The sequence below is a fragment of the Cantharellus anzutake genome (genome assembly GCF_015039405.1).
Source record: "Cantharellus anzutake strain C23 chromosome Unknown EI90scaffold_38, whole genome shotgun sequence".
Taxonomy (NCBI): Eukaryota; Fungi; Basidiomycota; class Agaricomycetes; order Cantharellales; family Hydnaceae; genus Cantharellus; species Cantharellus anzutake.
The window spans coordinates 625,534-652,996 of record NW_024066988.1 but is presented as its reverse complement, the minus strand read 5'-3'; the positions used below and the strand labels follow the sequence as shown (position 1 = coordinate 652,996).

Here is a 27,463-nt window from a genome sequence, read left to right as displayed (position 1 = left end):
TCATCTTAAGTTTTTGGGTGTGCAGTTGCTCAGCCTCACGTTGTGATTGTTGTTGATCAACACGTGTTGCCTCTTGCAGATCGGCAATATAATCCCTTTTTGAGCGGGGGTAGTGGAGCATGAAGATAAAGATGGGTGTGAGCTTTCCCCCTTCTTCCGGAGTGTTGTTGGGCGCAAGCCTAACTTCTCAGGTAGGCTGAGTGGGGATTTGACTAAGTTTAGAGGTGGAGAACTTGGAGTGCAAGTGGGACTGGCCGGTTCTGTGGGTGCCTGAGAGGATAGTGTGGGCTGCTTCATATCCGGTTCCTAGTTGAGGCCACTGTGGTTAGGATTGTTGCTGGAAATTTGGAACTGAATACTATACTTCATCAGAGGAATCTTCAGCCACTCCAGTTGCGAGTTTCAGTGAACTATCATCTTTCATGATAAGTTCCTCCAGATCTTTAGCCATTTTAGTGGCACCAGAATTGGAATTTGTGATTAAGCCGATGTCATGCTTGGGTTGTTTGCTTCACCACTCATGAAGCATGTCCCACCATGGAAATGCCTGTCGGACCCGTTCTGCCAATGCAAAGTATATCAGTGATATGAAGTATAGTGCCACAGAATGTGAACGTAAAAAAGGGTGACATACCGACTTTGTTCTCATCCCAGTTCTCATCATCATCCTTCACCCCTTGTCCTGTTACCCGAAGTGATTTCCGATATTTTTGATATGTCTTCTGGAGCCTGAATGTGAAGCTAGGCATCAGTGCAATACAGGAAAGGGAATGTGCACATACGTGTTGACCCAGCCCATGACTGAGGTGGCATAGCGACCTGGTTCCTCCAGGTACAGTGTGCGCTCTGGTTCATTCTTGATGTCAAAGCAAATCCCAGCAATGTCATGGTAATATGCAATCTTTGCCTTGCTCCCTACAACCTGGAAAAGGAGTCAGCGAGGTTTCTCAGAACGCTATAATATGTTACCTTCTTGCGGCCTTCTTCCTTAGCTTGACCTGTGGAGTCGCTGAAAATTTTCAGCCGGGTGTCAGGGTTCTCAGCAAGGTAGGTGACTAGGCAGTCTGTCCAGCGAGGATTGGCATCCCACTGAATCTTCTGGACTTCAAGCTTGACTGAGACTTGTGTGAGGGAGGTCTCTGTAGAGCGGCGGCGCTTCAGAGCAGACTCGGCAGGGTGAGGGCAGTCTCCCTGAACCCGCTTCGGAGGCATAAGTTAAGGATGGAGAAGAGCGAAAGGATGGAAACTGTACAGTTGCTTGCAACAGACATATGGGATTAAAGCCGGGTTTAGGATTCAAGTTTAGTCTAGTCTAAAGTACAGCTTCGGCCTCTCGAGGCCTGTTCTCAAATTTGGCTAAACTGACGGTTTAGATCCAGTTTTGACCAGTTGAGGTGCAGTTGAGAATCCTCAGTTTTGATGGCAGTTTAGCCCAGTTTAGCTAATTGTGAAACCCCCTATTGCGCTCCTCTTGCAACACCCACAAGCCACAAATACTTTGACCATTTGAAGCTGCCCTGCTTCGATAAGTTAAGGACAATGTATCCACAGAACCTAGGAAGCTTTCGGCTTGAGTGTGAGCAAGGAGTCGAGAAATAATCACAGATTCCATCATGAGACCACACACAGAAGGGAGTAGAGATGATGGGACGTGGAACAGGGCATGGAGCATAGCTTTTATCCATTCCCCATTGAGCATGTGAAAGAAGTGGGAAAACTCAAGGGCAGAATGAAGGACACTGAGGTTCTGCAAGGGGGAGCTTTAGAGAACCTCCAACCTCCAACTCTGGTTTTCTGGTGGGCCTTGTGTCACCCCACTCGGGAACCACATCCGACAGGAACCGCATCTGGGAGGATTTCATTCATTCAATCCACCTCTTGAGCCACTCTGTGCCTTGTGTGTGGTTGGCCCGACTGGTGCCTACTTGACTGGTGCCTGTTTTATGGGCAGTGCAGAATCAGTGGGCACTGCTTTGAACTTGTACAGTCGGCTCGTACCTGGCACAGCGGAATTGGAAGAGGCCATCAAATTGGCTCTCAATGCAGCAGTCTCCAGATGATGGAAACTCTGACTTTCAGTGCGCAAAATAGTCTCACATTCTACACACTGGAGGCGAATCAACTCCTTCCACAGGTCTCTATTGAGGTGTGACATGATGCATCTCTGTCACGACTGACAAATCCCAGGGCTCCGTCAGTGGCAAATCGATGCTGATAGGCGAATCCACCGACCCGAAACCCAATCTAACCAGCCCCCAATCCGATGTCTGGCCCCCTACCCTATCAACCATGCACTGCATCCAGACCTCCACCTGCATCCAGACTTCTGCCCGCATCCGGACCTCCACCCACATCTGTACCTCTGCCCACCTCCACACCCTCTGGACCTCTGCCACTCCTGGTTGCCCTCCACACCCTGTGGTCAGGCCAACACTCCCCTCCAACCTTGCTGGCCATCATGCTGCCCTTGTTTGTGACAGCACTGATGGACCACCCTCTGTTGCGGACTTGTCAGCACTGCACTGATTTCCATGTCCCTTCACAGACTTGTGTCGGCACCGCACCGACCCCGCTTATTTGCGGACTTGTATCAGCACTGTGCACTGACCTCCACTTTTCTCTGGCCATCTTGTCACTCAGCAGCATACCATTCATTCGCTTAACTTGCCAATATTGGCACTTGATCCATGTGCTGATGCACTTCTTATTACCTGTCAATATTGGCACTTGATCCGCTTTTGTTTAGTTCATTGCCTCCCATTTCCCGGGCTCTTGTCCTTCATTCAGTTTGACAATCCCCGCTTATTTCCGTGCCGGACCACGCCAGACTGACCGGTCCTTCTGTGTTTCCCTCCTGCCCATTTATATCCTGTAAATACTTTTGGGGACCTTAGTCTGAAATCAACTAGATGTCAGGGATGGCTCGAGGAAGGCAGAGGTAGCGGCGTAACGCTCGGCGCTAGCGGCCCAGACAGCGGTGGGGCGGTGAGACCGTATAGTGGATAGCCCTTACTTGGGCTTACGTCCCTGTGTGGCTTCTTAGGCTGAAGCGGGAAATGTATTGTTATTAGGGTGGGAAGCCAGACTAAACTAGGGTACTTGCCTGAAGCAGGAAATGAGAAGAAGGTTACTTCTTCGGTCCTGCTTCAGCTTAGTTTGTGAATGGGTCACGTGGGGTTGCCACGTCACCCTCGGACGAAGCCGGGTTACCGCAGGTGGTTCCGCGGTCGATCCTGAGTGTTGGAGGGGAAGTACAAGTAGAAGTGTGCGGCGCATCTGGCGTTGCAGTGCCCCTATGGGGTGCTCAGCATCGGATGCATCCGTGCTACAAGGGTAGGAAAGAAAGAGAGGTTGTCTGTATAAAGATAGAAAAAGAGAAGAAGGAAAGAAGAGAGAATGAGGGGATGAGACAAAAGGAAAAGGAGGTGGCGGCGGCGGCAGCGTGCCCTGACACTAGAGTACCCCCCCTGTCTGGTCTGAGTCTCTCCTTCTGCAAAGGGGGCTTCCCCCCTCTGAGTCTGTGCTCATGGAGTTTGCACTCCTCCTACAGGTCCGCTCCACCTGCAAGTCTTGTTTGAATTCCACTGTGAGTGTCAATCCGTAAATATGGGATCTCCCCCAAACGTCAAGCTCAGGGCACAGTGCTCCACCTGAGTCGCTGAGGCCACAATCCCACTCTGCTAACCTTGAACAGCGCTTCCGGACACACCACATATTTCCACCCACATATCCGCACATGCACACTCCAACAGACCTCTGCATCACCTCCGACCTCAACTCAGACAGAAACCATCCATCTTCAGTCCATCTTCTGACAGTCTGCCCGACTCTGACAGTATTCCATCTCCGACAATATTCCAGTCTCTGACAGCATTCCAGACTCTGACAGTCTCGGATTGAATGGGTGCAAGATCAACAAATTCCGGAGCCCAGTTGCTCGTGAAAGCATTACATATGCAGATTGAACCGATTGAGCACTTTCCAGATCAACAATCACTTTTGGCAGCATTGTAGGTGGGATAATTGCCTACACACAGACTCGGCTCAGATACCCGATTCTATGATTAGGAAACGACTTTCATTCATGCGATGACTTGGTACGGATTTGATACCTAAAAATAGTGCTAATTCGTACGATTCCGACGGTATCAAAAATGTCCCAATCGGTGGAGAATTGACAGAGTTCCGTGTTGGAGAAGTTAGGCACAGCAGGTCACGGGCATGTGCGGGCGTGGGAATCTCAAGCAGCAACCCAGAATTCCAGCCTCACTCGTTCCCACGGCGTCTAATAAATTGGTAAAAATGCCCATTGACTGCGTAATAGTTCCATTCAGCCACATTTCCAATTTCGGTTCTTAATTCCGTAAATCCGTTGAGATATCGCTTATTTCCTTTTATTTTCATATTTCACCATCATTTCAGTTATTGATTGATATTCTTTTATTGTTACTATTACCCTTTTTTATTATTTCGCCTAATAAGGTACCCAGGTGCCATATGGTACTAATATTCACCATCTATTAGTTCTAAAAATAATTATTAGATATAATCCTGTAAATAGTGGATTTGGAAAAGAAGTTCTCCCCTCCCCCAAAAATTCTCTAGGACGTGCTAGAGTTGGAGTGAGTGTGTGGAATCCAACAGTAGGAATAAGGGCAACTGTCTAGCCCACAACGAGTGGGTAGTAGATTAGTTGAGCCTGGACCTTGTGGAATCCTGGAGAACCCACCACGGAGTTATAGGATCGAGCATAGTGAAGTCAAGAGAGAAAGTAGAGGTTTTGGAGAGTTTGGCCCCACGAGCTTAGTCGGCATCAAGAGCTGTGAGCCCTCTTTCAGCGTTCGGCCTTGCGACTTGTAATCAGTTATGCAGAAAGCTGGCAACAGTGGGAGTTGCATGCATTTCACAGAGATTGTTTGCCCTGTAAAGTGGTGTTTGATTTTGATTGGAATGGATTTGGGAAGGATGACACTTTGATGTGGAGGTAAATTTGTGAAAGGAACATCGCTGGAGTCTGGAATAGTAACTACACAGCTGGTTGCAGAGCGTCTTCCCATATCATCAGTAATGTAACAGACGGATTCCACCACACCATCACTTCCATTTACAATGCCATTTGAGACATCAAAGTTTTCGCATACCATCACTGGCATATTCAGGAGCAAGGGCAAACGGCCCATTGTATAGCCAGTTGAAGACTCTGATGTGAGATTTAATAGTTGTTCATTCAGAGTTTCATCATTAATCCATTGATTTTTATAGTAGTGGGCAGCATCATATGTAAACAGGGAGAGACCCTCCTGAGCAGCCAAAGTCTTCACAGCAGCCCAATTTAATGCATCTTTGACTGCATTTGATGCCGCGATAATTGGAGCAGACCCCCAGCCATCTGAGCTGCAGAGTGTCTCTGTGTTGGACTCCAGTAGCCGAGTATCCAGTAAAGCTTTGTCCCCAGCAGTACAGTTGCCAAACCTCAATCTTCCTAGGAGGTCATGAAAAGCAGAGTTGGCACTGCCCTCCTGACGCATCTGCTGTTTCAAAAAGACCACTGTGTCAACCAATGACCATAGCTGAGCTCCTTTCAATTTTTCCTGGCTGTGCTCTGATAAGGAGTCCACCACATTATTTGTCATCTTGATAGCAGGAGTGTACAATCGGGTGCAACCCACAGGTGGCAGTTGGCAGAAATCACCAGCAAAAATAATGCTCACACCCCCAAAAGCATCAGAGTTATCTTTTGCAAGGGATAAAGTGGAGCTGATGTCTGCCAATAGTTCACATCCTATCATTGAAACTTCATCAATGAACAAGTATTCAACTCCACACCAAAATTGAACCAGCTGGGCATGACTTTGAGAACCATTAGATTTTATCATCTGTGTTAGCTGACCCAAATTGAGAGCTGAATGCAGAGTACATCCTGTGATGTTTCGTGCAGCAGTGTGAGGTCTCTGGGGTAGCTCAGCCCACAGAGCCGTAAGTGATACAAATGTGTGTATTTTATGGTAGTGTGTAAGCAGTTACCCGGAGGTTCCTGCTTACCCATGTGACTATATGTATCTAATTACATGTGGCTTGGGGTTCGGGGCTATTGCCCTGACAAGCAGCTCCTGTAAAGGCACACAAATGCAACCGACATTGTAAGCAGGCTAGGGATCTAACCCACTAGGAAAACAGGAAAGGACGGGGACCGGATTGGTATCCAGCAGGTCAGGAAAAAAAGGGGTAATGGTGATAATGGTCCAGTGCGGTGCATGGGTGGCTCTAATCAATCTCTCACCCCACCTCTCTGGGTGACACTAAAGCGAGGACTGATCTAGAGGTCTTCTTACTGATGTTCTTCGTCGTAATACTCCCTACTAGCTTGGGAGGGGCAAACTCGGTGGTTTCTAATCCAAGGGGAAAAGTAGATACATCCTCATGTACAGGTATATATGAGAAATGATCAAATAAAAATGATAAAAATATCCGATGTGCCCCATGTGCTTAGGTGGATCATATGGGCAACAAACAATATCGGAAAAAAGAAGGGAAAACAATAATCAAGAAAACAATAAAGCAATAAATGATTTCCAGCCAAAAAAATACCCAACTCTATCCATCGCCAATGAACTCCCGCTAATCATGGATCCTAATACTCCTAAATGGCGCGTTTCCAACGGTACCAATATCGTCCAAATCGGTGCAGTGGTTGCTGAGATAAGTGAAATCCAGTCTGAGTGTGGCCACGTGGCTGGGTGGGCGTGGGAATTTGGTCTGTGAGGACTGGGAATGTGTCTGGAAAAATAGGGAAAAATCATTGAAGGGTAGAAATAGTATATGAGGATGTGTACGATGTGTTTAGTGAAGTGCAGATGTGCAGGGATGGGGAAATCGCGATATTTGGTTTGTTTGTGCAGTACCGGCTGTGCCTGCCTACAACGTGACTGAGTCAGGGAGTGAAAAAAAGCAGTTAAAGCTTTGATTACTTGAGATTTGCCAGTTCCTCCTGCTCCACCCATATACATGAGTAAAGGTTGGCGTTCAGCACAAGGCAGAGCTGCATGTTCAGCAACTAAATTGAATGTGTGTGCTGCTCCAAATTCAAAGAGAAATGAGAAGCCACTGTCACCATGATGTCATGAGTGGCTAAAGTTGCAGTTGGTGAAGGTCCTGAATCGATGTAAGCTGCCACACCAAAAACCTCATGTTGCTGATAAGCCTCATTGTCCATAATCATTGCTTGCCTGTTCACAGTACACAGAGATTGCAGGGACTCAGGATTGGCCCCATCGTTCAAAGACAGTTTCAGAACTTCTCTTGCAGCATTTTTGCGATCTTTGTAGTCTGCTGTCCATTGCAACTCCAAAGCACCATCGTCAAGGATGTGATGGGCAAAGGAAGGTTGTGCAGCCAAAGAATCCAATTGCCCTGTAGAAGTGATGGCATCAGAGAGCACTTCTTCAGCTGTGGTGTCAATGAAGAGACCTGCATTCATAGCATGCTGAAGTGCATTATGGATGTGGACATCTTCCCCCTCACGTTTTTGAGAGCAACGTTCCTCCACATCAAGCAGATGAAGCAGCATAGAGTGCTCATCTTCTGGGCCTAAGTCAGGTACGTTGTCCATGTTTGAATCTGCCACTGAGTTGGCTTGAAATTGTGTCCCACGAACCCGTGTCCGGCACTTTGCAAAGTCTTCATCACGACTATCCTTGCATTCATGTAACACCTGGATATTGTTGATCACTTGGGCAATGTGGGGGGGAGCACTAAGCAGAAAATGGTTGAAGGCATCTGACCAGGTTGGCCAGTGGTCTCAAACATCATGTGGTGATCGCCAAGGCTTGAAAAGAGTGAGCATCACACAGCAATAAAACTCAAATTTAGGTACATTGTCTCTCTGTGGTAAAGCAGGGCCAATAGGGACAGGTATGAGCGATGTCGAAGCTTTCTGAGAATATGAGTGGAATGTTGTGGGTGGCTGTCATTCAGAGCTGATGAAAGTGAATGAAAGGTGTGTCCTTGGGCATCCCTGTCACCATCAACATCGCAATCAACAGAGTGTCAGGGGACAGACCCCAGGTCCCCATGACCCCTCTCTACAGTCCACAGTCTGGCCTGTAAACACAGCCCATCTCAGGGCATAGCTACTGTGGGTAAGAAAGTGAGAAGAAGGTTAACTTCTCACTTTCCCACAGTGGCCCAATATGGCAAAAACTTCCGGGGATACCCAGAAGTCACATGAGGTGGGATCCGGGGTCGGATCATGCGGCACGCGGAGCGTGCGGCGCAGGAAGTGTGCAGGAAGTGGAGCGGGTCCGGACGCGGGTCCGGGTCCGGGCTAAGTCAGGGTATGTGCCCTGACACAGAGGAAGAAATTGAGCGAATGCGCACTTTATCTACCCATGACACAAAGTCCCAAACACACAATTGGTCGAAAAAAGAGGAGTGGTCCCGAGCCATGTAATCTGTCAGCTGTGATGGTGGGCGCTCAACTTGGCCAGAAACTGGGTCTGCATTCAAAATGCATGAGTCCTCCATTTCCACCTCTGCTGGCTCAAAGGCCTATGTAGCAACATCAGTAGAAATGGGATCCTCAGCTTGAACAAAAGAAACAAACATGTGCCAAAACAAAGATCGGAAGTGGTGACTTGTGAAAAAATCATCAAATCCAAGTAAGTAAGATGCCACTTGTGGTGCTGCCAGCTCCTGTTTTGCAATCAAGGAATTTGCACACTTCACTAGAGCGCTTTGGGCTCGATCTATCACACCTAGACCTGAGTTGGTGTTTTGACGTAATTTGGATACAGCTGCTTGCAGTGCAGCAAATGCAACATGAGTTTTGAGTGGTGTTTTGGTGATGTAGTCTGTAATGTAGTACAAAATAGCCTTTGCTGACACTCCAGAGCCAATAAACTTGATGTCCATATTACATCTGACAGCTCTGATTATTGTTTCGCAGTAGTTGTTCACCATTCCATCTGATACCTGTAAATTAAGTTCACCAGATTCCATGTCCATAGAACTTGAATTGCTGACATTTTCTGGGGATAGCCCAAAGCGACAGGTTGAATCACCATGTTTGTAGCAAGTGGCAGTGTGCTTATGCACTTGGCATTTTTTCACAATGTTATACAAGTCTTTTTGACAAACCTCATGTTATAAAAATGGGGCCTAATTGGCCCATTTCTATAGCGTTCGGGTGCAGGAGGGGGCCGTGACATTGAGAAGATGTTACAATTAATGTAACAGGTGTTGTAACAAAGGTGTTTACAGTAACATTGACATCGGGTTTTTGGGTAGTAATAATCGGTTAGGTTGTTATTATATACATGTCACGTGATAATATACTGTACAGAGGCCATAAGAGGCTAAAAATGGGAATTTCCCATTTCCATAACACCTCATCTGGATTCATATCAGGGTGACAATGAACACTGCAAGGATGGTGATGGTCAGACATGCAATCTGCAGTGGGGCCAGGATCTGGAATTGAGTTTCTGATTGTGTCATCCAGAAAATCAAGGAGCCTATCATGCCATGCATAATCATGGTCATTCAGGACACAGTCTTTAATTTGCTGTGGATTCAAGGCCCCTTCAATCCAAATCACCATATGACAATGTAAGGTACCTCAACCTTGTGTTTCTACAGTGCCAATGCCCCAAAATACCATCAGCACATATGCCATCTGTAACTGAGTGACCCAAAATTGCAGATATGAATGCATCAGTGACATGTTTGAAGAAACGGGCAGCCACAAAGGGGTTTCAAGATACACAGGTAGCTTGGTCCCAATAAGATGGCACCTGTTCTGGCAACATGTTGTCAAGGTCAAAGTCAGGGCCAGAGAGAAATTTCACAATTGGATTATAAACATCAGCAGGGTTGATAGTGACAAAAAAACTGGGAGGACCTCGATCAAATATCAAGCCATGAATCTCATTTCGCATTTGTGTACATGCAGCATGAGAACCAGGGACCTTGGATGTAATGAGAGAGACATCCTTCATCAGTTTAAACACAGCCTGTTCATCAGGATCATGGGGGGAAGAGTAATCACCAGAGGAAAGTCGAGACAGCGTGGTCTCAAAGGCTTGAGGGGAAATGCAGGCAATAGTACTTGCTACACGATCAAAATTGGAATTGGATGTTTCAAGTTTGGAGTGAAATGAAGTGGTTTGCCGTTGAATGATATTGAAGATGAGGAAAAAAAAAGAGTAATGTTCTTGAAATCTCAGGTCTGATAGTGAGAACAGATGTTTGGCCATTCTGGGCAAACTCAGGGGGGAGGCACAACTGGGGTGATATCCTCCAATGCCATAGGGGTATAAAGTGGGATATAAAAGAGGCAGTAAATGGGGATCAGAGTAATGATTGACTGTCAAAAACCCGTCGGTTATGGAAGAGGGGATAAATGCATGAGTCCGAATGCAGGCGGGGCTCAACTAGAGGGGGGTCCGAGGGCTCCGGTAGTGAACCGAAGCTTCTCAGGGAGCCCAGTTCTGCTGGATGGTACAAGAGGCTCTAAGAAGGATGCGGCCTCAGCGACTCGGAGGGAGCGCTGTGCCTCCGTTACATCTCAGTTAGTCTTTGTATTTCTTATGTCTGAGGTGTCTTGTAGAACAGGGACAGGATTCACTCAGAGGGACTTTGGGTGGCATTTTAGTCGAGATTAGAACTGAGGAACTACAGGTTCTAATCTACGTGTATTTATAAAGGAGGAGGGGGAGGACTTTAGACAAAGCCCGAAATGACAAAACGGGGAAAACACCGAAAGGTACCGAATGATACCGAGAGGTACCGAAAGGTTCCGGACGATATCTAAAACGGGGAACTGAGGTGTTGGGCCAAGGAGGGCGGAGTTGGAGGCCGGAAAATGAATGGGGAAGACAAATGGGTAAAGGGGGGTTAGCCGACTGAATGGCAGTAAGAAGGTAGTCGTGCTAAGAATGGAAGATGACTAATAAGTGATAGCGTGAAGGAGATCACCGAAGGATGCGGTTAGCTCCGAAAGCGGAGTTGCATATCCGAAGGATGTTGGGTGACTCCAATAAATGAAGTGGGTGAAGGAATGGTTTAAGGGCATGTCATGGGATGTCGGAGGTCCATCAGGATATCGGAGCAAATCCGGGGTCTCCGAATGTTCCGACTCGGGACCGAGGTTCCGGGATGGGAGTAGCCAAGGTTCGGTGTGCCACAACCAGACCGGAGCTGAGACAGTCAGGAGGGAAGGTGACTTGGAGAGTGGGGAGGCATGGTGTAGGGGATGGTGAAGTTGTTAGGAAGGTGTGATGTGGTGGGAGTGTGCAGGGTCGGGATTCCGGGATATGACATTGACAGGTTCAGCAGCATGACCCACTTGAATGTGACCACCTATTTCACCACTGGCACGCTTAAGGTGACAAAGTGCTGCTGCAGTCATTTCAGCAGATGTGGCATCACACATGTCTAAGTCAGTGACCAGCACACTGGGCAAAAGGTTGCTGAAGTGAGAGGGAATGGAATCATCGGAAGCCACATTAACCAAAGGATCATCATAATGGGAGCCAGGGGCATCGCTTGCAACTGTGGCATGGTGCACCTCAATTGGCACTGGGGCTATGTCATGGTGTGGAATGTGTGCCAGATTTCCTTCATGTAAAACAACATCACTATACAGTGGATTATTGGCAATGAGCCATTGTAATGCAGCTCGCACTTTCTCTTGTCGAACTAACAAAGGTCGAGCATTGGACAAAAGCCACTCTTTAGAAGGGGTGTGGGAACCAACAAACACGACACACATTGGGGTCACCACATCTTCCAATGGTGGTGGCAAAAAGGGTGCAAGTGCTTCAGGTGTAGTGGGAAATACAATGATGTGTCCTTTCAGCGCACGTTGAGAGACTGGGCTCACAGATGAGAAGGCAGCTCCAGTGGTATGGGAAGAAGAAGAGTCATCATGCAAGTGAATTATCCAGCTTTTTGCACGACGCCTGGCTATCAGAGCTTCCTCAATCAAAGTGAGATTGGCAAGTTGGGATGGAATTGGCCCGAAAAATAAATCATTGGCTATCACAGTGTTAGGCAGTCGCTTTCACTGTAAACTTCGATGACAATCTTTGCAAATGTGAACCATTACCGAAGAGTCCAATATGAGGACTACACCTTCTGGGGATAGCATAATGTCATGCAGAAATGGAATGTTGGGAAAAGGGTGAGGTGCAGTGGGTGGATATTCACGTCGAAGGGGAGAGATATCATATGAGTGCAAATCCACAGGGTCCATAAGCATAGCCACTTTAAGCTTTGCTGCACTACATATGGCACACACCAAGGAGGAAAGGTGGTTGGGGCCCAGTGTAGAATAAAAATCCATCAACAAGTGCTTCTTTGCAATGGGTGACAGCTTTTCAGGCCATCGTGTAGCGCATGAATGTTTCCACTCAGCATACCGAGCCTCAGCTGTCATAGTTGAAGGGGCCACACAGTTGGCTGCATGTTGGAGTAACAATCTGTGCATGGAGGACATGTTTGCAGATGAATTGAAAGGCAACTTCCAATGGTTCAGGAGTCGGTGGAGAATACAATCCCAGACATCAACACTTGCGATCCAGCGAATTAGGGCTGCATGATTAACCAGTTGTTCATCAGCGCTGGCAGGTTCTGAATAGCAAAGGTAGCGAAACTCAGCTGTAGAAGCATTGATTACTCCAAAGTTGCAAGTAATAGGGGGTTTCACAATGAGCTAAAGTGGTCCTAAACTGGGATGTAAACCAGACTTAAAGTGACCCGAGTTGAGGGACAGTTAAGAGTTCAGTTTAGATGGGAGTTGAGAAGCATTCACAATGGACTGTCCCAAACTAGTCCCAAACCTGCCCAACACTTGAGGCCACAGCTGGCTCCTTATCACCGACACCACGTGGCTCTAAATGGATTATGTAACTCATCACTGCTGCCATCCAACATGCTGAACTCATTCAAAGGCCAACGATGCCAACTCTTTGGTGGCATGTGGAAACTATTTCTGCACACTGGGCCCCTGGTACATCAAGCATCGGCACTTTGGAGTAGGGTGAGAGTGATCTCCCTGTTGGATTATGAGTCACCAGCTGCTTCAGCGATTCCACCTCCATTGTAATCCAGTCTCTCCGATGCATCTGTGCACTATCCAACCCTTTGCATCGTATCATATATACACCTAATAATATTTGTCACTTATGGCCACTGCCCTTTGCAGTCCCACTTAAGTCCCCCACTATAGTGCGAGTGTAGCCACTGAGTGCTAACACCTTACCAGGCTAGTCATAGCAACACTCCCTGAACCCACTTTGGAGGCACAAGTTATGAGCAATAGCTTGAATTCACAGTCGGTAGCTAAGTTGATGGCATGATGCATCAGCAAAAAATTGTTATGCTTCTGAGTGCTCCGGAGTATGGGGAGCACTGGGAGAATCAGGAGGAGATTGGCCGGTCCAGGAACAGCTCATTTCCTCCAGAGTTGGTCAGGTACTCCAGGGCACTCCCAGGAGGGCATGGAGCATTGCTTTGTGCACAAACATATCCAGTAAATACAATTTAATGCTTCAAAATGTATAGGGGTGATGTCATATCCATACAATCCCAACCTCCACTCCGGGCTCCCGGAACTCCGAACTCCGACTTCCGGAGCCCTACTTCCCTTCCATCACCTTCTCCTTGCCGACTCCCAAGAGGTTATCCCACCTCCGGCCTGGACACCACCTTCGGTCCGACTCCGGAACATTCCGGGTCCGGCCCCAACCACGACACCTTCCAGACGAGTATGCAAAACCTATGCTCCCGACTCCGGACCTCCGCTCCGGAATCCCGTTCGCGTCTCCGTCTCCGGAACCTCCGGTCTTAGCTCCGACCTCGGACTTTGACCCCACCTCCACTTATACCCATTGTATTGGTTAGCTCATTCCATTTAATTATGTTTGCCAATATTCCGGAGTTTAACTTCTGAGTTCGGACTTTCCGGACTTACCTCGGACCTTGCAACTATTGCATTGTCCTATTCAACTCCGCTATTCTCCCTCATTCCTATTTGGGCTGCTGCTTCCTTTCTATTCAGTCAGCTAGCCATTCCCCACTCCCAACCTCCTTCCTTCCTCCTTGGGCCTTGGCCCTTCATTCCTCCTTTGAGAAACACCATTGAGTCAAACCCTTGACCCTCGGTGTTGTTCCTCTTCCCATCTCCCCTTGTCTCCTTTTGTCCTACCCTTGTTCCTTTTGATTCCGGACCCCTCCTTATATACAATGTACCTAGTAACTTGTAACCTCAGTCCGAAATCGACATGAATTCCCCCAAGAGACTTTCCCTCTGCTAGATCCGAAATTAGGGACCCCTAGGACAACCAGCAATGGCACAGCGCTCTGCCTGAGTCGCTGAGGCTGAGGTCCTTCCATGCTAAGTCTCCGATTCCATTCCGGAGTCATCTGAGTCCGCTCATTCTAACAGGTGAGAAGCTTCTGGGAGCTCCTGGAGCATTTGAAAATGAAAAGGAAAAAAAAAAAAGAGGGAAGACTCCCCATGAATACCTCCTACCACAAGACTAACACAACAAGACACTACTTAACACTTAGATCAAACACTATACTATACATCAAGGACACTGAGACTCACCAATACACAGTCAAAATTTATGGCCTGATATATGATTAATCTGGCAACTTAATCACTTTCGGACTTGCAGAATATGGAGGGGGAAATGGGGGAGAATGAGGGGGGAAATGAGGGGGAAATGAGGGGGAGAATGAGGGGGAATATAGAGGGAAATGAGGAAAATTTGAAAAATAGGGACTTCTAAAAAGTTGAAAAAATAATTAGGGAAAAAATCAAAAAAAAAATCAGGAACTGTAGTGCCTTTGAAGTGCTTTCAGGATATATAATTATTTGCGAAATTGAGGAAGAAATGATGGAGAAAAATGGAAAATACTTTCGGAGACCCAAGAAATAATGAGAACTGAATTGATGGGAAAGTCTGAAAATTGAATAGGAAAGTGAGGGGAAGCCTTGTAGCATTGTTATTTTCTGCTGTTGTGATTTTTCCCGATTCTTCTTGGTCTCATTCCCAGCTGCTCCTCAATACTCCTGGAAGCTCCTGAAAGCTCCTGGGAGGGTCCGGGAGCAGCTGGGAGTGAGACCAAGAACAATCAGGAAAAATCACAACAGCAGAAAATAACAATGCTACAAGGCTTCCCCTCACTTTCCTATTCAATTTTCAGACTTTCCCATCAATTCAGTTCTCATTATTTCTCAGGTCTCCAAAAGTATTTTCCATTTTTCTCCATCATTTCTTCCTCAATTTTGCAAATAATTATATGTCCTGAAAGCTTTAAAGGCACTATAGTTCCTGAATTTTTTTTGGTTTTTTTCCCTAATTTTTTTTTTCAACTTTTTAGAGACCAAAATTTTCCTCCCACTGCTCCTGGCACATTGCATACTCCTCACCACTCCCAGCCGCTCCTGAACCCCCTCCCAGGAGAACACTATTGGCTCCAGGAGTGCCCAATCTGCTGTTTTGTCTCCCACATGCTCCAGCCACTCCTGATGCTCCGGAGCATAACGGACTTTTGCTGATGATGTGGTGGGGTTGACTGCAACAGCAGTGCTGATAGTGACGGAGAGACTAATTCGGTGAAGGATCTGTACAGTTATCCGAACAGACATATGTATACTAAGCCCGAGTTTGGGATTTGAGTTTGGACTACTCTAAAGTACAGCTTCGGCCTTCAGAGGCCTGTTTTCGAATTTAGCTAAACTGACAGTTTAGAACCAGTTCTGTCCAGTTTAGGTGCAGTTAAGGATCAGCAGTTTTGGTGCACTTTAGCCCATCGTGAAACCCCCTAATGTCACAGACTAAATGAGCAAACAAACCGGTTTGCAACTGTTCTCGAGTCAATGATTGTAAATTGTGATCATACGTTACACGATGGAAGCGACACAGGGCAAGTAGATCAACACGGGACAATCGTTCAAATGAGCGCAGTACACTCAATCGATCAGGGAATCGAGACTGTATGGAAATGAAATGTTGTATAATTTGCAGGCAGTCCACTTGAGCCACACGATATCGATTGCCAGGTACAACGCCCAAAGCGCTGCATACAAGCTTCAAAACATCATATGACACAGAGTTGGAATGCAAAAAATCAAACACGCGCCCTAAATAAACATCGCAGTCAGCCCATTGGGATGACACATTGACGCAAGCGGAGACGGGACTGTGGTAGCATTCCCCGTTGACAATGTGACGTAGAAGTTGTAAAATAGCGTCGTTGATCGGTAAAGAGTCATCATATATTCCATGTTCGATAGCATCGATCACAACAGTGGACTCAGAAAATGGAGGATCGGTAGATAAGAAGGAAAAGGGCCAACGAACAGAAGACGCGGTCATTGGGGATTTGGGGATTTGAAGATTTGGGGGCGAAAGTCAGAGGCGATGGAATCGAGGGGGATACGAACCAAGAAAGGAAAAGTTGAACGTGATAGTACTGTAGGTTTGGGAGGCGGGACACGAGAGTGGAGGCTGCGAATGAGGACCCTGGTAACCTAGGGAAAATGAATCTGAGGTATTGGCAATGATAAAGGACCTCTTGCACGGCTATAGGCTTTTCGCGTCGCAAAGATGAGTAGGACCCGCTACAGAGTAGCGGGAATTTCAAATTTGTCAATCCTGGGGAGGCTCGGGCCATCCCGTAGGGGTTCGTTGGAAATTGCGAAAAACAGCCATCTTCAGAGGCTTTCCTCGACCATGAAGTCCGGTAATGTGTATGGGTTACTGTTGCTCACGATTTTTGAGGTGAGTGAAGCGATGGTCTGTCTGCTCGTAAGCGCATTAAGCGTAGACGATGGCGTCAGTCCATTTTGGAAGTATTCATTATGTGTTTTAGTGGCTGGTGCGTGCTTGCTGCCCAATCCCAACCCAAAACTGAAACACAGTTGGCTTGGACAGGGCATTAGCCCGCAAAGGGGTTCTCGACAAACTTGCCCAGAAAAGAATGAACGCAATCAATATAGGGCTCTTCACGCCTTGTCTGCTATTTTCCAAAGTAGCCTCGTCGCTCACGCCACAAAAGCTCAAGGAACTGTGGATTATCCCCATAATTTTCGTAATGGTGACTGCCATATCTGGGATAGTCGCGTCGATCATAACCACTATGCTGCGCCTGAAGAGATCTCAGCGGAACTTTTGTATGGCGGCCTCGATGTTCAGCAATACCAACTCATTGCCGATTGCGCTCATACAGAGTATGGTGTTCAACATCAAGGGTCTCAGCTGGGGCCCGGATGACAACGCTGATTCGATGCTCGGGAGAGGATTAGGGTATATGATTCTTTACGCGAATTTCAGTACGATGGTATGCACCAGCCTTCCTACTTTCCCCGTCGCACTGTAACCTGTGACTGGATATTATGATAGGCCCGTTGGTCGTACGGAGTTCATTTGTTAACCCAAGAGGAAGATGAACTTACCCAAAATCAAAGTACCCTCCAGCAAAACATTGATGCACGCCCCGAAGGATCCTCGATGGGGGTACCTGGTTTGCTGGAAGTCGGACTTCCTCCAATCCAACCAGCCCAAGTCCATAACCCAGCGGCGGTCGCCTCTCAAAACCAGGATTCACCTAGACAGCAGCGTGAATCAGAGGATGGATGGGGAAGCGATCATCTTCATCTGTCATTCCAAACTATCACATCGCCATCGTCAAGTATATGGCATTCTCGTGCCCGTCGAATAAAGACGAAATTACTAACATTCCTGAAGAAAGTTCACGAGTTCGCAACGCCCCCCCTGTATGCTTCACTTGCTGCATTTCTTGTTGTACTCATCCCCCCGTGCAGCATTTTCTGATGGAAGACGTTCCACCCGTGAGGGGCTTCCTAGAAAGTGCTGGCGCATGTTCGATCCCTATCACCATGTTAGTGCTGGGGGCGTATTTTCACGAGGACTCTGTGCTATCCCCAGTCCCCCCTACTAGTAATGAGCCCCGAACTCAGGAGAGCGATACCGGAGGGGAAGATTGCTTCCCGCCAGACCTAGAGCAACGTTCCGAATTGTCAGGACTGATGCACAGGGACCCGGACCAAGGACCGGGCCAAGGACCCAGCCCTCTACCACATCTCTGAAAAGATCATTCAAGACCCGTACTATCGAGTTTTTGGCATCTTCCTCGAATTCGCGCAAGAAGGGATTAGAATGCAAAACCAGCCCGGGGGAGACGACCACCGTAATTGTCTCGTGCTTGGCTCGGATGGTTGTGACACCTTTGATCATCCTGCCACCGATGGCTGTGCTGGCGGCGTATGAGGTACTTGATTTATTCACAGAGTGAGTCATCCCTGCAGCCAAATATCATGAATTGCTTATGTCGTTGTCAATTGTTCCTTCTCTGCAGCCCCGTATTTGTCGTATCAATTGTCCTGTTGATAGCATCCCCGCCTGCTTTGGCGCTAGCCCAGATTATACAAACCTTGTCTGGCCCGGGGGGCGCGTTTGAAAGACTTTTCGGTCGAACGATCTTCTGGGCATACTGCTTGTTTTCTCCCCCTCTCACCCTGTTCTACGTTGCCATTTCTTTGCGCTTCTTGCAGCTGTGACTTGCCGCTGTGACCATCGTTGCCCTGTCTCCCTGTACTTTTGCCGAGATGGTTAAAATAACATCCTGCAGCATCCTGCCGTCATTCAGAGCGAGGCTCGATACATAACATGCAGTAACAATACCATCACCAGTTATGATCTGAGAAGTCTCAATGAATCCCTGCGCGCAACTCGTGACCCATCGGACACGAAGTTCCCATGCTCGGGCCAAAAGGTTGCCCCGACCAACTGCAAACCTTCACACTAGTTTGGGTTTGGGGCTTCCCCTTACCGTTACATATCAGAGACATTTACGAGTCCCTTGTGCATACGGTGTTGTCATAACTGCTCAAGGCTCAGTGGAGCACGTTATCCCTTGCACGACATGCTCGGCGTCCATCATGGTTAGGCAAAGGCACAGGTGCATCTCGAATTGTAATGAAGCGCGGCTTTGCAATCCACTCAATATACCCGGGAAGGAGCGTGGGTGAAGTAGAATCTTCATTAGAGAGGTATCATGGTCAGTCATCACGTACCTTCAAGTCGGTCGCCTGGGTAATTACGGTTGCTTTGCCGGTGATTTCCCACAGTATGTGTCATTGGTGGTTGGACATGCAGGATGTGGGGCTGCTGCAACTTCGGCTACAACCAGGGCTCGAACGCTTCTCCTTACCCAGAAACTCGATGCTATTGGTGAAATGAGCTGTAATCCTTCGTTTGGAGGAGTGGGAAAGGGTACACTGGTTCGGGAAGTGGATGCACTAGACGGCATGTACGGTCGGGTCGCTGGCATCTGATCAATTTACCTCATTAAGTGTGCCTTCTGCCTGATGTCAGCTTAACCGACAAAGCGGGGATAATGTTCCACATATAAATAGGTCCAAAGGTCCTGCAGTATGGGTGAGAGGAAATGTGTACTTCCTGTCTCTACATAACAACTCGTTTTCTATATTAGCGCCTTCGCGTCCAAATCAATAGGAAGTGGTACAAGAGGCACATGCAAGAAATTTGTTTACTTATCCGAACCTCGATATCCGGGCAGCCAGCGCGCACGATTTATTCAGAGACCAACCATCTATTCCCCATGACATAGGGAATGCCGCCCTAGACAATCCCAATACCTTCAAACCACCAGTTTGGGCCCAAGTCGCCGGTATCCGTCTTGGTGAGATTGCGACCGAAGATTGAAGTGCGGGGCTTCACACTGATTTCTGCGATGGCGTAGATACCGGCGAGGAAATTAAGTGCCCATCGGTGGTCTTGTCCACACCTTCCTTTCCGGCGAGATTCATATTGGCCTTGTAGCCTACCCATCTGGGCGCATCAATGACCCGGTGTCTCCACCAGAAGGCATATCCGCTTCTTTGAGAAAAGCTAGATTTCAGACTGAAGACAGGCACACGCCCTCGCTTGGACAAAGACACCATAGATTGGAATCATCCGCAAATAATGGAACAAAAGGGCGATTCAGACGTTACACCGTTCTCGTATCTTACTGATCGTGCCGCTAATGAGGTTTAGTCTATTTCCCGAAACCCACAGGATAATGTCATGAATGTTAATTCTGATTAGCTTTATGTTTAGGCCCGATATACTGCCCATCGATAGAGTCCAAAGTCATCAGGCTCACCGAAAAAGACGGACATACTGTATGGTTGGAACGGTATATCCTGTACTCTCCCAGGGGATAAGCAAGAACAAATGCTCCGTACCATTCGGGGACTTGAAAATGTCAATATGATTCGATCAGGTTACAGTGTCGAATATGACTGTATCAATGCTCGGGAGCTCAAAGGTCAGCTTCTTGGCCTCATTCGTGGGTCTCCGTTATCACCGTGCAGCAACTCTTGAGACGAAACGTATAACTGAACTGTTTCTCGCTGGTCAAATAAATGGTATGCCAAGGCTCGTACGTATATGGGTTTGATTTGCTTTTTTCAGGCACTACTTGATACGAAGAGGCCGCCGCCCAAGGCATTCTTGCGGGTGCTAATGCGGGACTTTCTGCGCTTTATCGATCGCCAAAGAAGCAGTTTGTACAAACGCGAGCGGATGGCGTTTGGGGAGTGATGGTCGATGACCTGATTTCGAGGGGCGCCGGAGAACCGTATCGCATGTTTACCAGTAAGAGCGAATATCGTATGACTATCAGAGGTGATAATGCAAACATGAGGCTCACCGATTTGGCCTTCCATCGTTCAGCTCCATTGCTGAACACAAAACAAGTGTAGGTCGAGCTGTCGGAATCGTCTCTGATAGAAGATGGACGAGGCACGTCCCACCAATGGATGACCTGAAACGAATCAAAACTTCGTTAGAACAGCACACATCGAGTCCCCAAGTTTGCGGTCTGAAAAGAAAAGAATAGGAACTCTTCACTTATAACCTTATCTCAAGGGATGGAATGCCGCAGGTTTCAGGGTTGCCGCCGATGGGATTCAGCGAAGGTGCTTTTATTTTGGTCCTTCTAGCTTACGAAGCGTTCACTCTGACACAGTGCTTACGACCTCTTGGGTTTCCTGACTATCCCTACGCGGGATTTCGTTCCAATCAAACCGGAGCTAGCTCAATATCATCCGCGAATCCTTTATCGAGTGGATATTGAAGGTTGGGATAAAACCTATCACCTCTCAAGGGAGTTAAGAATGGAACTTTTGCCCCTACGTCGATACCGATTTAATCTCAAGCATCAAGCGCATGACGTTAAAGTCTTCATGCAAGATGAGTAAATGACTCTCCCGTCCGACATTAATTACAGCGACGTATAGGGGCTTAGCTACGAAGTCCAGGAGAGACTCACAAAACTGAGGCCAACAAGTATTGTAGGTTAAGTCAGATCTATGGCTGCCAGTGTATTGATGAATGTCCATGTACCCAAACAGGGTGCCGCGAAGCGCATGGAGGGTATGACACCGACTTCACTGCTCCATCTCATTGGGCATGTGAGGGGAAGCAAAAGTGCCACTTCAACAAAGGGCATGAGGGGGCCAGACGCTGCATGATTGTGACGGATAGAACAATCGGGATCGATATCGTATCCCATAAAATAAAGGAGTCTCAGTGTTCATGTCTTCATTCAATGCTTGGCAGACCAGCATTTCCGAAAGTCGTCGTCCCGCCACTATACTTTGTTCCTACTTCATTTTTCAGCGAGGGATTATCAGGCTCAACGATTTGTGATGACTCCACCTGCAACAAGTGCGCTTCCGTCGTCTCTCGCCACAGGGGGGTTATCTTCTAGATGAAGATTGCCAAAATTCTCCTCAACGGAGGCTACAATTTTGGTGCCATCAGGGGGAGCAATCTCAGTAGCTGTCTCATGCTGCTCCTTAGTCTCGTCCTCGCTGTCAGCGGATTCCTCGGCCCCCTCTTCGTCATCCCCAGACGACTCCTAGCTCGTCTTCGAAATCGAACTGATGGGGACAGACCATTCGATTGGGCTCGTGAGATAAAGAAAAGTGCACTCACTGGATCGTAAATCACTCGAATGATCAAGCTGCAGCTGGGACAGGTGGCGATGTCTTCGTAGTTTTTTGAGCTGAGCTTTGCTAATCTCGAAGCGATCGCCGCACGGACATGGGTAATGGAAAACCCTTGCCTCTTCGTCCCACGTCATATTCTCAATCTCGATCTCATCATAGTAACCGCCCATTGTTTGTTCAAGTCTGTGACTGCCTTGATAATTAAAACCAACTTGATGCCAGTCACATGGCACCAGTGATAATTTCTGCGTCGATATTCAAATTCAAACACAGTCCCTTGACGTTGGATATCCAAGTATCCGACATTGGACATAACCAATTGCCTCCCGATATTTTATCACATACGTGTTGATAATATTGTTCATAAATACAACGTTTTCCAATTAGCCGTCGCATGACAAGGGTATATGCAGTAGGGTTAATTTCTTCTTGCTAGTAGTGGTGCTTGTCGAACATAGCCCTGAGGACAACGTGTGAATTCAAAGATCACAGAACCCGTGAGTAACCCTCGCGAGCCACTCCCTTAACGAACTCGTGCCTCGATGCCAACTTAACTCAAAATCACATCCTATTGCTAAGCAAGGAAAACATTTCCGCAGCATTGATGGCTGCCACGACTGACGCTCGGCTTGAGACACTGGGAAACAGTCAACCTCTTGTGCCCATCACCGGAGAAAAGGAGGGATTGAGAGTGTGTGAAGTGAATTTGTAACTGGATTACCTGGATCTATGTAGGTTGCCCCCGGATCGTGAACAGAATGCACAACGAAACGAAGAAACCTTGGTACAAAAAGGTTTCTTCGATATCAGGTAGCACTTGAAAAGCACATAGCTAAGTGTAGTAGCGGCATAAAAGTGATTGCCAGGGAGGTATGTAGCAAAGATCCCAATCAGGTAGCCGAAACCAACAGGGCGCCCTGAGTGTTCCGACTCAAGGAGCTGGCATGGAGGGGTCCAAAGGGCATTATCAACACTACTGATTCGGGGCACAGTGCTGAGTATTCTGCCTACTTGGTATGTTCGGATCAGACAACACCGGAACAGAGAAATACGCCATGAATCCCATGTTCGTCCCACCTCCGGAGGCTACTCATTCCACTTGGTTTTACAGCAAAGAACTTGTACAAGTCGAAGCTGGCCTGTGTAATGCATCCATCCAGAGGTCTTAGAGTGACGAGGCAGCCAGAAGAAGCTGAGGGCTATGATGGGGATAATATAACTTAGCCCGGCGGAGAACTAAGGTACCCCATTGATATGGTGTACTTTCCCTTTATCTCTTCCCCTCTGTTCCCGATGGAGGCCAGGTACTACTGCGCCCTACCCCGGTCCTCGTAGCCCGTACTAACACAACACCACCGTGTGGAACCGGAACCGGAGGATCAAAGAACTCTCCGTGCCGTCGGCAACCCACGCGCTCGTGAAGGCCTGGGAAGACAACCTTAAGCTCCCGAGATCCATGCCAGATAAGCGGACAAAGCACCCGAATCGGGTGCCCATCGAAGAGTTCTCCGCCGCCGGGGCCCCGTCATCCTGTGGATCGGCGTGATGTGGGTCTCTTTCGGGTAATTTGAATGACGGCCTCGACGTGACCTCCAAGTACTGTAAGAAGTCCCTTGATATCGCCGTCGTCGACGTCGACGTCGAGATCAGAGAATTCAGTTGTGACCCACGGGAGGCCCGACGTCCCAAGCCCCTCCTCCGCCCAACCCTCTCTTCCAACTCCACCCATTGATACCCGCGAACCTCTTACCACTTTTCTCGGTCTCCCCATCCTCTATATACCTAGTCTACACCTTACACTGGTGAGGGCAACCGACGGTTTCTTTATTTCCGACGGCGGGAAATACCAAAGAAGCTTCCTTGCATGTCACCGCTAGCCAACGTCGTCCTCCACGCTGGACAAGAGCAAGAACGAGCTCTTTCGAGCGTAAGAACAACTGTATAGACACTGCCTTTGATGGTGTTATACCAGTACACTTGAAAGTCGTGGTTGAATTAAAAATCATTGAATGTCAAAGTTGAATGAGATAAAAGCGTGCAGACATTGAATAGGAGTTTCCTTTCTCGATCAAACGAACCTCGATAAGCTGGGCGCTCACACTCGGTAATCTGCAGCGGCACGTGGCTTGCTCGCTCCCTTTTGCTACACTGGTAGTCGCAATATTCCTAAGTGGCTAACGTAGTCATTCTACATGGGTCGCCCGTGATTCAAGAAGTAACAGTATAGCACAGTCGCATGATTGCATATCATCCCACTACAGGCATCTTAAACATGATCTACAGGATACCCCTTGAAGAACGAGTCATTTCGATGCATGTTTCCATTCTGATCTACTGGCACGCCCTGGAAAGTGCCAACATGATCAGATGGATGTTCCGTAAACACATGGTTCAAACCAGTGGGTCTCGGGAGTTGATATGTTGATCGCTGAATGCTGCTGGTCATACTAGAGTCGTTTCTGGGCAAGTTGATCGTTTGGCTCGCATGCATTGGGTCATTTCCCTGTGGGGAGCAAAATAATTATATAACGGCGTAAGTGAGTAACGAAACATGGTTGGGGGGGATAAACGGGAGTCCTACTTGGCTCACTTCTCCCTGTTCCATACTTCGCCCTTGATCATTGGATCCTGTGTGACGGGAGACGGCGCCCCCTTCACCACGTATGATCTGAAAATGTTCCAGGATGAGCAACGCCAGGTGAATATGGTTTAAAGAACATGGGGAAGGACCTCAACCTCTTGTTCGCTGATACCTTCGTCGCATGCAGCGAGGTTAAGGAGGGGATGGCGTTCTTCGTTCTGGGACATGTGCCAGATGATTCGTCTTGTGTGCTGACGCGTTTTGACCGGAGTTCAAAGGATGAGTAGGGTTCTGGAGAGAATGGGGTGTGGTTTAACTGGCCGGTGCAAGCTATTATTTAACAACAAACCAACCCGGACCTAGCGGATTCGTAGGGCGATTGGTTTTCTGTTGGTGCGAATGGTATTGGAGTTGAGGGTCTAAGGGGATGGTTTTGTATTTCATACGCACGGTCGCAGTGCAGAGAGCATGACATGTGAACGGGAAAACCTCGGGGATGATTTCGAGTGTGTCTTCCTAAAATTGGAGCTTAGATGGTGATTGACCTCTTAAGCTTGGTCGGGATCTGCATTGAACTGTGTCGCTTGTGTCGCTTAGGGCTAATTAGCATTCATTTGTAGCGTGACTACATGCGAAGGGAATTCAAATTTCCTCACCTTCATGGCGGGATGGAAGCAAATGTTCCCCACTTTAGCCCGTAGGGCGGGTTATAGAAATCCTTCATTTGGGCCTGGTATATATTATGTAAGTGCAGTGCTTGCGGATGGAGGTCGTCAGCAAGAATTACGTAGTTATCTCGTCAGCCTATTGCTGAGCGTATGTATCTCGCTTTTTGGTGGGATTGGATGTTAGGTCCAATCTGTACCCACTTCAGTATAATCGTGGACCGTCGGAGTCGGACTGTCAGATGTGTGCCCGATCCTCTCGTCACTGCTCTTCGCATCCCGGCGTAATCTGGGAAGTCGTGCTGATGGACGGAACGCGATGTGGGTGTGTTATGCATGGGTGTCATTACAGTGTAATGTGCGAGCGCGCGCTGGGCGGCTTCAACATGAGGCGAGCACAATTAGTCCGCCACTTTGGGTCAGATCCGAGTCACCTGTTTTCCAACAAATGATGTGTATTCCTGAGTCTTTCAGGGTTTCTGAGCATGTTAGCTGAGATCTTGAATAGCAAATTGGAGATGAACGTGCATCGGATAGCAATCGCATGCTTTTTATCATTCCCAAAGTGCTAAGATTTGGGTCGTTAGCTCCATGGCCTCTGTGAGGCCTCGGGGCATGGGAGCTAGAAGCCCCTAACTTGTGAAGTTGGTACAGGAATTGATCGCAACCCGAGCGGGCAAGTTTTCTTGCCCTCGTTTGACAAACTAGGAGAGCTAAGCGAGGGGGAAAAGGCAAACTTGAAAGAACACTGACCCTACTAAGGTACCGTCTGCTCATGAGTTACTGTTGCGTGATCTTCCCCGCAGCAGCCTGTTGATCAAAATTGTGCGGCTTGGGCGATTGAATGCCTGCACTACGCTAATCCCCGGTTCATGGACGGCAACGCACAACAAGTTTGCAAAGCATCAAAACCCTGAGAATCCTCCCACATATACTATGCCAGTGAACAGCCACTCGATTCGTTTTGCTATTCATTCGGACAAGGTGGGGCATCAATTGACGCGCTAGCCAAGAACATGAACGTTCAAGCCAGCTGCAGCTGTTTCCAATTTTAAGCTCGAAAAAATATCACTGCTGTCGCGCGCGCGCTATCCGCCACACAAATCAAAAACTCGTCTTCTTACATCATGATGCAAGAATCCTGTAGACCATATGACCAGGAACTCCATCAAAGTATAGTTGTAGATGGCCTCACGCAGGGGTTCCGGAAGAGCATTCGCAATAAGTTGAATGGATTTTTGACACAAAAAAAAAATCCCCCAATGAATTCGCTGGAAGCGAAAAGATCGGCCATGCTTCGTCAGGCTAATCGCCGAGGATCATTTCCATTCGAAGCCAAGTCTTCCAGTAGAAATTTGTTGGCTAAAGAGCTGCAGTTCGATGCACTACCGGACAACGTGCTTGCTAGCGGCGCGGGCCCTTGGTTGTTCGCAGACTGAATGACCGCTGGTCCGCCTGGGCAGAGAGCAGAACGGTTCACCATCACCAGTACTGAACTGATGATATCATATGATCCACAATGCCAAGTTGAGGTGTGGCTTACGACACCCACACCAAAGTGGGCCAGGTCAGTCGGTGTGCGACTGCTGTTGCAACAAACCCGGTACCATGAGTCGAGCCGCCCTCGAGTCATCACGGTTGACATATGAAAATGGAATCGAGCCCCTGACTGGGTTATTAGAGGACTTTCGTGGGGACGTGTTCAATCCAAGTAACGAGGGTTGCAACGCAGTGACCACATTCGCCTCGTGCCTTTCGACGGCCTGTGCGCAGGCAGGTAGTAAATCTGATTCCCATCCGACTTAGCTACAGGCTGCTTGTGAGTGCGCCAATGCACAGGCCCGTTTCCCTAGCGATTTCGAATACACGGCAATAGGGTAAAGGGTCTGCATGCTCGTCCGCTCGTTCTGTATGCCCCGGCGCTTTCGGCCAAGAGCCCAGCTACTCAAAAAGGTCAGCAGGGATCGTCGCAATTCAAATGCTCATACTCCATGCCAGTGAGATTGTGTTCTTTCATCCCAAGGACTTCTCCACAACCAGCGACAATCTAAACCCTCAACTGGAAGTGTTATGCTGTCACATTAAGTCATATGAATCATGTAGGCAAGGCTGGTCGGTGGCGTGTTGATGTGCTTGTCTATATAAGGCAAGACTCAGTGATGT

The 27,463-nt window shown here is 48.0% G+C and overlaps 6 protein-coding genes across 6 annotated transcripts; 3 read left to right on the top strand and 3 right to left on the bottom strand.

Annotated features, from left to right (window-relative positions):
• Positions 1–4,925: 4,925 nt before the first annotated feature.
• EI90DRAFT_2838501 (uncharacterized protein) lies at positions 4,926–5,171 on the bottom strand (the record flags this gene model as incomplete). The annotated part of the gene is made up of 1 exon (XM_039053675.1): positions 4,926–5,171. A coding segment is annotated over one exon (246 nt), but the record flags the coding sequence as incomplete, so codon positions are not given.
• A 5,067-nt stretch (positions 5,172–10,238) lies between these two features.
• Positions 10,239–11,866, bottom strand: EI90DRAFT_2837129 (uncharacterized protein; the record flags this gene model as incomplete). The annotated part of the gene is made up of 2 exons (XM_039053666.1): positions 10,239–10,363; positions 11,341–11,866. Coding segments are annotated over 2 exons (651 nt in total), but the record flags the coding sequence as incomplete, so codon positions are not given.
• A 5,118-nt stretch (positions 11,867–16,984) lies between these two features.
• On the top strand, positions 16,985–18,625 carry EI90DRAFT_3066558 (membrane transport protein-domain-containing protein). The gene is given in 6 exon segments (XM_039060961.1): positions 16,985–17,352; positions 17,415–17,816; positions 17,837–18,051; positions 18,126–18,323; positions 18,391–18,592; positions 18,599–18,625. The coding sequence occupies 5 exon segments, from the start codon at positions 16,993–16,995 to the stop codon at positions 18,590–18,592; spliced, it is 1,377 nt and encodes a 458-aa protein (XP_038913919.1). The 5' UTR covers positions 16,985–16,992; the 3' UTR covers positions 18,599–18,625.
• Positions 18,626–20,212: 1,587 nt separating this feature from the next.
• Positions 20,213–20,985, top strand: EI90DRAFT_3066552 (uncharacterized protein). The gene is made up of 2 exons (XM_039060960.1): positions 20,213–20,843; positions 20,896–20,985. The coding sequence occupies exon 1, from the start codon at positions 20,338–20,340 to the stop codon at positions 20,497–20,499; it is 162 nt and encodes a 53-aa protein (XP_038913918.1). The 5' UTR covers positions 20,213–20,337; the 3' UTR covers positions 20,500–20,843; positions 20,896–20,985.
• EI90DRAFT_3066544 (uncharacterized protein) lies at positions 20,714–21,905 on the top strand (the record flags this gene model as incomplete). Its single annotated transcript, XM_039060959.1, has 7 exons — positions 20,714–20,768; positions 20,804–20,913; positions 20,970–21,019; positions 21,070–21,297; positions 21,349–21,394; positions 21,455–21,611; positions 21,761–21,905. 6 exons carry the CDS (start codon positions 20,714–20,716, stop codon positions 21,572–21,574), a joined length of 609 nt encoding a protein of 202 aa, XP_038913917.1. The 3' UTR covers positions 21,575–21,611; positions 21,761–21,905.
• On the bottom strand, positions 21,611–22,296 carry EI90DRAFT_3066539 (uncharacterized protein). Its single transcript, XM_039060958.1, has 4 exons — positions 22,145–22,296; positions 22,041–22,110; positions 21,762–21,963; positions 21,611–21,706 (listed from the first exon to the last, which is right to left on the bottom strand). Exons 1-4 carry the CDS (start codon positions 22,222–22,224, stop codon positions 21,645–21,647), a joined length of 414 nt encoding a protein of 137 aa, XP_038913916.1. The 5' UTR covers positions 22,225–22,296; the 3' UTR covers positions 21,611–21,644.
• Between the last annotated feature and the right edge of the window lie 5,167 nt (positions 22,297–27,463).

Bases quoted from the DNA above. Each gene is read 5' to 3' on its own strand.
- EI90DRAFT_3066558 (XM_039060961.1), top strand. From the start codon at position 16,993: ATGAACGCAATCAATATAGGGCTCTTCACGCCTTGTCTGCTATTTTCC. The intron at 17,353-17,414 runs GTATGCACCAGC...ATATTATGATAG, and splicing joins ACGCGAATTTCAGTACGATG to GCCCGTTGGTCGTACGGAGT. The intron at 18,052-18,125 runs GTCAGGACTGAT...ATCTCTGAAAAG, and splicing joins CTAGAGCAACGTTCCGAATT to ATCATTCAAGACCCGTACTA.
- EI90DRAFT_3066552 (XM_039060960.1), top strand. From the start codon at position 20,338: ATGACTGTATCAATGCTCGGGAGCTCAAAGGTCAGCTTCTTGGCCTCA.
- EI90DRAFT_3066539 (XM_039060958.1), bottom strand. From the start codon at position 22,224: ATGGGCGGTTACTATGATGAGATCGAGATTGAGAATATGACGTGGGAC. The intron at 22,111-22,144 runs GTGCGGCGATCG...AGCAAAGCTCAG, and splicing joins GTTTTCCATTACCCATGTCC to CTCAAAAAACTACGAAGACA. The intron at 21,707-21,761 runs GTGGAGTCATCA...AAAATGAAGTAG, and splicing joins CGGAAGCGCACTTGTTGCAG to GAACAAAGTATAGTGGCGGG.